Source organism: Protopterus annectens, chromosome 2.part1 (genome assembly GCF_019279795.1).
Source record: "Protopterus annectens isolate FY-2018-M chromosome 2.part1, PAN1.0, whole genome shotgun sequence".
Taxonomy (NCBI): domain Eukaryota; kingdom Metazoa; phylum Chordata; order Ceratodontiformes; family Protopteridae; genus Protopterus; species Protopterus annectens.
This window is the reverse complement of record NC_056729.1, coordinates 69,375,298-69,387,422: the sequence shown is the minus strand read 5'-3', so window position 1 is coordinate 69,387,422 and position 12,125 is coordinate 69,375,298. Positions and strand designations below refer to the sequence as shown.

At 42.5% G+C, this 12,125-nt stretch overlaps 1 protein-coding gene across 2 annotated transcripts in view; it reads left to right on the top strand.

Annotated features, from left to right (window-relative positions):
* NCAPG2 (non-SMC condensin II complex subunit G2) overlaps positions 1-12,125 on the top strand; it is a 1,874,483-nt gene that overhangs the window by 790,666 nt on the left and 1,071,692 nt on the right. For both annotated transcript variants that reach the window (XM_044062031.1, XM_044062030.1), the window contains exon 14: positions 10,141-10,363. In XM_044062031.1, the coding sequence (XP_043917966.1) occupies positions 10,141-10,363 (223 nt within the window). The remainder of the gene's footprint in view (positions 1-10,140; positions 10,364-12,125) is intronic.

Below are 12,125 nucleotides of genomic sequence, written 5' to 3'. Positions count from 1 at the left end.
ATAGAAGTTTGAGTAGACTTTTATGATGAAAATGTTCTGCGTTGGGCAGTTTTGTGATTATTGGTTCATGCATTTTGTTTCATTGCTTACTGGAAAAATGTTCAAAACAATGAATTTAAAAGTGTCCTGTATTATACAAGGAATATAATTTAATACAATCAGGAAGGTGAATCAAAGAACACATGTTGTGTGCATTGTCCTAAATGTCTGTGCAAGGGGCTTGTGATTTGAAAACAGCCCAAAGGTAAAATTTATTAGCCACTGGACAGATGTATTTTCTATGAATGTGTGTTTCAATGCTGTTTCAATGAATGTAAGTTTCAAGGACAAAGAAGTTTTAATGCTAAGTCTGTTTAGTAGATCTCTATCGCTGTGCTATAACATTTAAAATAAAAGTTTTAAATTAAATATAAATAATCATTATAGAAATAAAGCATAAAGCAGTATGCACATTACAGTGTTTATGGTAAATGGGGAGAAATAGTCAAGTAATGGGACTCTGGAATGGCTCTGGGGGGGTGGGGTTATGTATGGGGGCCCCCATTTGACCATGATTTTGAGGGGGGGGGTCAAACCTAGACACTCTCAGGTGGCACAAACTCTAGCTACGCCACTGGGCATTCCTTCTTCTCAAACTAGCCCCCCCCAAGCTACTACAATGGCATGAGTAGACCCAACCCGTCTCCCTCCACCTTTGGGGCATGCTCTCATGGCATGCAGGGTATCCCACTCTGGAGTGACAAGTCACCACTGGGGGACTGGGGAGCCACGACAACTCTCCCTCTCAGGCAAGTGCTGCTACATAAGTTACACATCTCCCACTTGCCCTTTCCTGGTTTTTCCACTGCCTGAGTCATTAAATGCTCTTTGGCTACCTGGGTCTCAGTCAGGGCTTTGTGGCTGTGCTCCATGGACCCAAGGGTTTGAGTTATGCTTTCTAATGTGATTTTTTTTTTTTTTCAAAAAACACTCAGGAATTTAAGGATGGGTAAAGGTCATCAGAGATGTGATATTTCACAGTTAATAGGTGTGAGTCTATTAATCATTCCACAATGAAGTGGTCTCTCTAGCCCTCTTTGAGTAACATGACCTGATGTGAGGGCTGTACTGTAGTACAACAAAGTTAGCTTCTATTTGGAGAACGCTTTTTTTCCTTGAGTTTCAAACTTCATATTGAACGCGTTTCACTCTGGTCATTGAGCCCAACTGGTTTAGAGGGCTTTAAAGTTTGTGTCCTGAAATACTCCTTGGTAGCTATCACTTTCACTAGGCTGGTTTACCAGCTTTCAGCTATCTTTTTCCATAAGCTCTACCTTGTGTTACATAAGAGCAAAATCTGAATCCATGCGCGCCTACAGAAATGATGTATGAACTTTCCAACTGATTGAGTCTAGTTATCTTCTGTAAGGAGTGGAGTATCCACCATGCTGGGATATTCATTTCTCTGTCTGCATTTCTGCTTCTGTGTTGTCTTTTATAACAGGTAAGGAAAATTCTGTGGTTGTCAAAGTAGACTTTGTGAAAATGGATTCCCAGATGCATTGTATTTTGCCATTAGAGACCTGGTGGACTGTACAGTGACATGGTCAATGCTCATTCCAGTGGGATTTGGTTGCCTTTGGTGGTATTTTTTGAATCCATCCATTGTGAATGCTTGTACTGTGGTCTTGTGGTCTTTGATCTGTGCTTTTAATAAGTTGCGTAATTTGGATCTCTACTTCAGGATTGTCCTTTCCCATGGCAGTATTTTATAGTGTGGCTATGGTGTTTTATAGTGTGGTTATGGTGATCTTTACTTTTATTAAAATGCAACAGAGAAACAAAGTTTGGGCACTATGGAGAGCAACTAAAAACCCCGTAGACCAACAACAATTCAGGCAAAAAAGAAATGAGACTAAGAAAGCTATACTCGAAGTTAATAAAAAAAAGTTTTACTTCTACCTCCAACAGACCAACCAAAATAATCCACAAAAGTTCTGGGCTAGCATAAACAGACTACTTCAACCAGGCCAATGCACAACACCACCCCCTGTAGGGTCAGATTCAGACAATTCAAAGCAAACTGCTTATGCTTTTAATACCTTCTTCACTGAGACCATCCAAACACTTGCTAATCAACTAACAGCCAGTAGCTCTGTCCTTCCAACCAATGCTACTAACTCTCTCCCAACTCTAAACCTGCAACCTGTCCCAACTTCCCTCATCTGCAACCTCTTAAGTAAACTAAAACCTACTACCCCCTCAGCTGACCAGCTACCTGCTGAATACCTGCAAAAGGCAGCCAAAGTCATAGCTTATCCTGTATCATTGCTAATAAATAGAACCATACAAGAAAGCACTATTCCCACCATCTGGAAAATATCCTACATTATCCCCTTACACAAGGGAGGAAACTCCAGAGAATATTCTAACTATCGTCCCATAGCTCTACTTTCCCCATTAGCTAAAATAATGGAAAAGTGCATCCACAGACAGTTACTAGACCACCTACTCCAGAACCATTTACTGGCCAAATCTCAACATGGCTTCAGGCCTTTCCACAGTACAACTGCACTCCTATCCTTCACTGACAGCATCAATACAAACCGTAATAACAATCTTTTTCTTCAGCACTTTTCATTGACCTTTCAAAACCATTCGACATGGTCAACCACCACTTACTTCTTAATATTCTAAAATCCTTCCCTCTGGACACAAAGACTATATACAATGGTTCCAGTCCTACCTTGATAATAGACAGCAGGCAGTGCTATGGGACAACAACCTCTCATCCTATCTCCCAGTTACCCTAGGTGTTCCTCAGGGCTCTATATTGGGTCCCCTCCTTTTCTCACTATTTATCAATGACCTCAACCTAGCTATTCCTTTAACTAACTGTGTACAATACGCAGATGATTCGACAATAATCTGCTCAGCTAAATCTCAATCCCAACTACAGACTCTAACTCAGACAATGTTCAATAAAACAGAAAATTGGTTTTTACAACGATGCCTCCTCTTGAACCCAAAAAAAAAAAAACTCCTCCTCTTCACACCTACCCGTAAATCACTCCCAATGAACTTTTCAGTCTTATCCAATAATGGTACACTCATATCTCCCGATCCAACAACTAAACTTTTAGGGGTAACCATTGATAACAACCTGAACTTTGAAACCCATATCAACAATATCGTAAAAACTGTCAACAGGAAACTAGGCTCCCTCTATAGGATAAAACCTTTTCTCTCCCCACTAGCCAGAACCACTATTGCCTATTCCCACCTTATCTCCACACTTCTTTATGCTTCTTCCATATATACTAACTTGTCAAAAAATAACCTTAACAAGCTAGCGAACGCTTACAATAGCATTGCCAGATTTGCTACTGCTTCCTCCTGTAGGACCCATCACTGCCATAATCTGAAACAATTAGGCTGGTTAGAGCTTCTGAATCGGATTCACTTTTAACAACTCACCATTGCGTTCAAAACCCTTTACACTTTTTAAACACAATCTGAAACTCTATCTTAAAACCCATTGGTTATGTCCCTGTACAAATCCAGACTAATCTCATACTATATCCCAAATACCCTCTCTTCAGACCTAATTCCTGTTCTATCTGTGTCTTTTCAGATCAAGGCCTATTCTTGGCAAAAACATATCTTATCCTAATAGGTATTTTAAATTATCTCTAGTTAAATTCTTCTGCATATAATTCTAAAGCATCCTACCTAAGGCAGGCAACAAGTATTGTTTAAACTGTGAGCATTACTGAACTGTTGAAACTTGAAGTATGCATTTGTTTAACAACTACTTTCTAGTTACTAATGAAGTCTTGTACATAAAGTCTAAAATATCTTATCTAATGCTTATAACATGTTTTTTGTATAAACTGTGAAAATTCCTGAACTGTTTAAAATTTGTAGTATTTAACTGTATAACAACTAGTACCTGTATGTTAGTAGTCTAGTAATCTCTTGGAGCTTAACTCCCTGGGACTCTACTGAAAATGGACATAAATCCAGTTAGACTATCCCGGTCAACAAATGTTAAATAAATAACATCATCTCTTAGGTTGTGTCCTAAGGGTAACAACACCTTTCACCATCATATCTTTGCTATTGCCTTTCAGATATGGATTTCTTAAAACAGGTTAGTTTTAAAAAAAGTCACCAACACTGATGATTTTTTTTTTTTTAGTTTTTAATTCCAAAAAACTTATCGGCTGAGACATTTGGACTTCCAGTGACACTGTATGATGCCCACATTTCATCATTTTGTAAACATTCATTCACTGGAGAAATGCTTTTATTTAACTTTTACTGCTGTGAGATTTTGACTACTCCATATGGATTTACTGGCGGCATATAAGACATGGGTTACTAGCATACGGTAAATAATTTTATTTCTGTGTTGTTAAAGGAGTTTATTAGCAGTTTGTATGTTTGCAGCATCTTGCAGAGAATCACTTTGAAGTTGAGATTGCTCTTGTGATGCTGAGATGTCCTTCAAGAATGCAACTGCAGTCATAACATGTGGGTTGTCCTGCCTCAGGCAGCCCTCGGTCGGCTGGATTCCAAAGTCTGGGTCCGACGTCGGCTGATGTCGCATTTCTCTCCGACGTCAGAGCGGCTGGAGTACATAAGCATCAGCCGACGCCATTTTCTTCAGTCTTTCTTGCCGTGCGGTGCCCGAAGCAGAAGCAGTTCGCAAGTGCCGGTCGGTCAGCTCCTGTATTCTGATACGAAGTCATCAAAAAAGCTAAGTACCCTGTTGGGGACCTTTTCTTGCCTCAGCCGATGTCAGAAATTACTGAAAAAGTTAACAATTGTCTTTTTTGTGGTAAACAAATACCTCATAAGGATTTCCACTCTTACTGCCTCCCTTGCCTGGGCCCAGACCACGACATCTCGGCCTGTGTAGCCTGTGCTCGCTTCAACAAGCGCACTCTCAGGCGCCGGGCGGAGTTCGCTGAAGATTTCTTCGGCGATAAATTTGCTTACACCATGCCGTCGGATCTTCCGACATCGCAAACTCCCAAAAAGCGAAAAGACCGGGACCGACATCCTCGGCCCGCGTCTACCACCGACTCCATGCCAAAACCTAGCGAGTGCTCCGGTTCCCTCTGAGACGGTCTCTCCACCGCTCCGAACCGAAGACACCACATTACCGACGACTCCGATTCCAGACATTACTCCGACGCCAGTTATAGACTTTCCTCCGAATACCGAAACCGAGGAAATGCCCGAGACCATTGCTGTAGACAAGGTCACTCCTGCACGTGGAGCTGCCAGGCCTCCTATGGCCATGTCTATTAAGGCCTACACTAGGGCTAAGGCAGCCAGCAAAACAAAGCATATTGCTTCCAAATCCTTTCCTCAGCCGACTCCGGAGACACAAATTATGTCCATGGCTGCTGATTTAATTTCCATGATCAGAGGTTCACAGGCCCATCTTGAGAGAGCATCCCAGCCTCCTCCTGATAAAAGGCCCCGCGTTGAACCCTCTGACCCTTCTCCTTCTGATGAAGACTCTGAGGGCTCTGTCCATAGCCAGGAAGAGCTCTTCCAGACCTATGAGGACTCGGATGCAGAAGATTCCATACCTTCGGCCTCCCCTCCTGAGGATATTTCTTTTGGGGAAGTTCTGCACACCATGAGGGAACATTTCAAGTGGCAGGGTCAGGAATATTCTGTTTCTAGGAAACGTCTTAGGACTTTCCTTAAGAAGCCTCAGCACAGGCCCTTAGCTATTCCTCCTGTACTTGATGTTCTGGATGATTTGTATTCTGATTCTAGTGCTACCCCTGATTCTCTTCCTCCTGCTCCAGCCAAGCCAGACAGGTATTACAGGGTCCCAGAAACTCATTCCCATTTATTCAGGGCCCATACTGCTGAATTGGAAACTATTTCACAGGGGCCTAAAGGAGTTTCAGCCTCCACCTCAAAATCCTTTGCCCTCCAACAGGAAGCAAGGTCATTAGAGAGATGGGGTAAAAAGGTTTACACATCCACTACCTTATCTATGAGAGCTTTAAATTGCCTTTTTCATATGTTCCAATATCAGGATTATCTCTTAGAAGATTTACAAAAAACATTAGCTTCTCCTGATCTTTTAGACAGAGGAAGACTTTGCAGGAAGCTGTACATAACACTCAGCAAGTAAGCAATCACTTCCTGCAGTGTGGATATGATGCACTGGAAGCTTCATGTAGGGCAGCTATGACAGGGGCAGCGATGCGTAGACATGCTTGGTTAAAAGATCAACCTCTACCAGATCATGTAAAAGCAAAACTTCTGGATGCACCTTTGGAAAAGAACAAGCTTTTTGGTGCAAATGCTAAGGATGTGTTAAAGACCATCGAAGAAAAAGCAAAATCAGTTCAGACTGTGAAAGATTTCCTCCAGGTTCAACCCCCCAGATTCAGTAGGAATTGACCTTCAAAAAACTGGTCCTTTCCTAATCCAGAAAAGTTTCAAAGGGGTAAGAACAGACGTGGCCGAGGAAGAGGCCAATACAGAGGCCCTTACAGGGGACGACAATGGCAGCCAGGAAACCAAAGAAGTGACGCAGGGGTTTCACCTGCCCAACAACCACAAACTCAATGACCTTCCTCTACTTACGCCTACCAGGGAACAACTAGAAGCTCCCTTGGGCGGGAAATTATCTCTGTTTGCAGAAAACTGGCACAGACTGACAAAGGACAAATGGATTTTGGACATTATAGACCGAGGGTACAGGTTTCATTTTCATACCTTACCAAGAAAACAAGGCATGCCAAATCTACCACAACATCAAAGGGCAGAGGCTATCAAGCAAATCACTCTGCTGACTCGACTGAAAGCAATAGAAAGAGTTCCACAACAAGAACAAGAACAGGGGTTTTACTCAAGACTGTTCCTTGTTCCAAGAAAAGAATCTCAATGGAGACCAATACTGGACTTGTCCGCATTAAACACCTTTCTCATAGTACCAAAGTTCAAAATGCTGACTCTACAGCAACTCCTTCCCATGCTGGGCAAGGAGTCGTGGCTGATTACTCTGGACCTCAAGGAGGCATACCTGCATGTCCCTATCAGACACAGCTGCAGAAGATACCTCAGATTTCTTGCAGGGCCAGAGCATTATCAATTCTCAGCATTGCCATTTGGCTTATCTACTGCACCCAGAGTATTTACAAAATGCCTGGCTTCAGTAATTGCTCATTGCAGGCTCCAGGGTATACAAATTTACCCGTACCTGGACGACTGCCTCATACAAGCGGACGACAAATTGATGTTGACAAAAAACCTAGATTATGTCATACGATTACTTCAAGCTCTGGGATACACAGTCAACTTCCAAAAGTCAAGACTGCAGCCATCCCAACAAATAATCTTCTTAGGAGCCAAACTAGACACAGCCTCTCAGATGGCTTACCTGCCAGAAGACAAGCAAGAGAAGTTAACTCAATACTTCAAAGGTTTAGCAAAACTCACCCAGATGACTGCAAGGAGATTCCTACAGGCCCTGGGTTACATGGCATCCTGCATTCTCCTGGTTCCATTAGCAAAACTACACATGAGAAAGCTTCAATGGTACCTAAAAAGCATTTGGTCTCAACACAGCAACAACTTGGAGACAATCATACCACTCATTCCATGCCTACAAAAGGAATTCCTATTGTGGGCCTCAGTGAGCCAGGAAAACACAGGTATGTCATTCAAAAAACCACAGATAACACAGACCATGACTACAGACGCCTCAGACCTTGGATGGGGGCACATGGAAGGCAGGTGTATACAAGGACAATGGTCTCCAAAGGAAACACACCTGCATATAAACCAAAAGGAAATGCTGGCAGTAATGCATGCTATCGAGGCTTTTCAACACCAACTCCAGCAAGGCCATTTAATGATACGGACAGACAACACCACTGTGATGTGGTACATAAACAAGCAGGGGGGCACCCACTCTTACACCCTTTGCAGACTGACAATGCAGCTTTGGGAGAAATCACTGAGTCTAAACATCCAGTTACAATCCCAGTTTGTTCCAGGAAAAGACAATGTGTTGGCGGACAGCCTAAGCAGGAATTTCACAGATCCACATGAGTGGAGGTTACATCCGAAGGCTTTCAGACAACTCACTTCGACATGGGGCAAGCCAGAAGTGGACCTATTTGCCTCTCACCTCAATCATCTTCTACCAAAATTTTGCACAAGGACATACCATCCAAAGGCTTGGAAAATAGATGCCCTTTCATTCAACTGGAACTCCCTAGCAATCTATGCATTCCCACCTCTGCCACTGATGACCTCAGTATTATTAAAGATCAAAGCAGAGAAGCCCAAGGGAATCATAATAGCTCCGGATTGGCCAAGACAACACTGGTACCCACTACTAGGGAGCATATGTCACACCAGGAGGTGGGCCCTCCCTCAGTGGCCTCTACTTTTGACTCAACACAATTTCGAAACACTGCATCCAAACCTTCAGACACTGCAGCTAACAGCCTGGGAGATCCCATAAATAACTTGCTTATCTCTCTCCAAGGAAGTTCAGCGGATACTAACAGAGGCTCGAAGACCATCCACCAGAAAGGTTTACTTAGCAAAGTGGAAAAGATTCAGCAATTGGAATACCAGCAAGGGACATGATGCATCATTACTGAACATCCCACTCATCTTGGAATATTTGGCAGATATGTTACAGAGCGGCCTCTCATATTCTTCAACAAAGATACATGCATCTGCTATTTCAGCTAGATACAACACTGATCCTCCTGTTTTCTCTCACCCCTTACTAAGACAATTCCTCAGGGGAATCAAGAACATTAGGCCACCAAGAAAGGCCCCAGTGCCAGCCTGGGACCTCAATTGTGTCTTAGAAAAACTGACTCTACCTCCTTTTGAGCCAGCAGCTTCAGTTGACTTGCAATTTCTCTCATGGAAAACAGCTTTCCTGTTGGCAATTACCTCAGCAAGAAGGGTTTCGGAGCTACAGGCCCTAATGGCAATACCACCCTTTATTATTTTCCACAGAGACAGGGTTTCATTAAGGACCAACCCTACTTTTATGCCAAAGGTGGTATCTAGGGTTTCTCTAAATCAAGCCATTCATCTGCCTGCTTTCTTCCCCAATCCTGAGATTAAGGGGGAAAGACTTTTGCATACCTTGGACATTCATAGACAACTTCGATACTACCTGGACAGAACCAAGGCCAGTAGGAAGTCTGAACAGCTTTTGTAGCTTACGCCCTGCAGTCCAAGGAAAAGCAATTTCAAAACAGACTATTTCTAAATGGATTGGACATTGCATCAGATTCTGTTATTCCTTTCATGGGAAGACTGTTCCAGCCTATGTCAGACCACATTCCACCAGAGCTACAGCCACCTCTACAGCATTTTTAAGAGGGGTGCCTACAAAGGACATTCTAGAAGCTGCTACATGGAGCTCCGTGCATACATTCTCCAAACACTACAATCTCCCCCTATATTCCAGATCCAGAGCAGGCTTTGCTTCGGCAGTCCTGCAGGGTTTGATTGCCACACCATCTCTTTCCTAGAGCATACCTCCTCCCCCAGCTAAGCTATGGTATTCTATGTTATGACTGCAGTTGCATTCTTGAAGGACGTAGTACAGTTTTGTACCTACCATAAATGTGGATGTCCGATAGACATGCAACTGCAGTCGGGTTTTCCCTCCCTCCATACCCCTCTATGCCTAGGGTCCACTCCTATCCCCCTTACTCTTAGCTGGGGATATCTGTTATGGTGTATTTGTTTTATTGCTCATGTATTTGTTTGGAATCCTGTTTTTGTCTTCCAATTTGATTACAGCCTTCCTTGGAGGGCACCTGGCATCTGGGGCAAGAAACACTGAAGAAAATGGCGTCGGCTGATGCTTATGTACTCCAGCCGTTCTGACGTCGGAGAGAAATGCAACATCAGCCGACGTCGGACCCAGACTTTGGAATCCGGCTGACCGAGGGCTGCCTGAGGCAGGACAACCCACATGTTATGACTGCAGTTGCATGTCTATCGGACATCTACATTTATGGTAGGTACAAAACTGTACTTTTTTGCAGTGTCTAGATTGTTTTGGTCAGTGCAAAATGCTTTTGGTTGGCAGCATTCTTAAGGACTATTTGATTAAACATGATTTTTTTTTTTTTGTAGTTTTGGAAAATTTGCCCTATGGAGCACCTTCTGGCCCGGCTTGAGATAGATTCTCGTCCAGTTGCAAGGCGCATTGTTAACCTCCTTTTCAACTCATTCTTCCCAGTGAATCTACCCGAAGAAGTGTGGTGTGAACGATGTGTTACATTAATACAAATGAATGCCATGGCAGCAAGAAAGTTTTATCAGTATGCTTACGAACACACAGCTCCTACAAACATAGGTAATGTTCTTTCACTCTAGAATTAATCGTAACTCCACATTTTTGGGTGCCATGACAGCTTTAGCCTAGCAATCGGCAGACATTTGTTTTGTACTGAAGACAGTTTGGGGGTATTTTCCAACATTCTGTGCACATAAATCTACTAACCTGGACTTTACATGCATCTGTTTTTGTTTTTTATTCAGCCTGGATGTACTTGCTTAATGCAGTGCATCAGTTTAGTGCTGAACATTTTTGAACATGATGTGATCTTTGGCTAACTGAGAAGAAAGGTGAAGACCACTTAAGCCTTTTTAGTCCCTTGATTGTGTATCATTTACAGTGACACATGAGTCTCTATAACAGAAGAGTACTTCTTTGTGGAGTATTTGAAATATCAGACGTGTGTGTGTGTGTGTGTGTGTGTGTGTGTGTGTGTGTGTGTGTGTGTGTGTATATATATATATATATATATATATATATATATTTTTTTTTTTTTGCATTCATGTGTCAGAACTCCTTTGAGCCCTTTCATTCATTCATTATATAAGTACCTGCTGTATCTATTTTTGGGTTACGGGGAACCTGGAACTGTAGTTGCATTCAGTGGGCACCAGACTAAGAAATTAATTCTAAATAGGGTGATGGTTTCTCACAATATGCGCCCAATATGTACATATATCTTGTAGGTAACTTGGAGGCCACGTGTCTTTCAGACCTGGAAGGAAACGAGCACTCAGTGAAAACCTGTGCGCGCATAGGACAACATGCAAACCGTACACAGTTAACTTTTATATTGCTTGCACTTTTGAGGTGCTGTCCTCTGAGTCACTAAACCAAGGTACCATATGCTTCATTTGGTGGCAGCTGAGGCAGATGACAGATTCTATGGTACTTATTTGAGAAGAACAGGGATAAGCTTAATACAGGAATCAAAGATGGGTGAGACAAAGTAACAGCTGAAAATAGGAAATAGAAAAATAGAATACAAAAAAGAAAGTGAGTGTGAAAAGACAAACTTTTCTATATCTCGTTCACAGGATCTGCATATGCCTCATCAATGAATTTTCTAAGTAAAGTAAGCTTGATATTTCTGATTTCTCTTTTAGTATTCCAGTGCTTGTATATTTGGTCAATGCCCGTATTTACAAAATACAGTATTTATTTGCTGTCCTTCCATTTCACTGTTGTATTCATAACATTAGGGATTCCCTCTCAAGGGCGGCCCGACATCCAGCCAAGATGCGAAAGCTTTTTGATTGCTTTAAGGTATACAGTGCACCACACCTGTGCACCTTCATAGCACAGGGCATAAAGGTGACATCCATATGTATAATCCTCAGAACTTCTTTGCTGCCAGTCTGCACGCCATCTTTTGATCATCCGTTTGAACGCCTACATTCTGTTGCTGGTTTCATTGAGCTTTTGCAGAGAAGTGCCCCACTGAGGTTCTTTTTTTGCTTATCTTTTCTTTTTGTTGTTTGTGGAGTTGCATGTTATCAAAGAAGAGTAAATGCCAGTGTGGAAGACAGATTCCCCATAAAGACTGCCACGAACAGTGTCAATTTTGTCTTGGCGCCTTGCATGACTATACATCCTGTTCCATCTTTCAGGCTTTTGTATGTAAAACTTTGCATATTAGACTTTCTTCTTTGGCACTGTATCTTGAAAGCCAGCATCTTAAACTTCTTGCGAAAGATAGTATGGAGGGAACTTCCCACCCAGAGGGACAGCCATCGTAGGGAAGGCCAATAAGCCTTAGCTGGAATCTTCCACTGTTCAG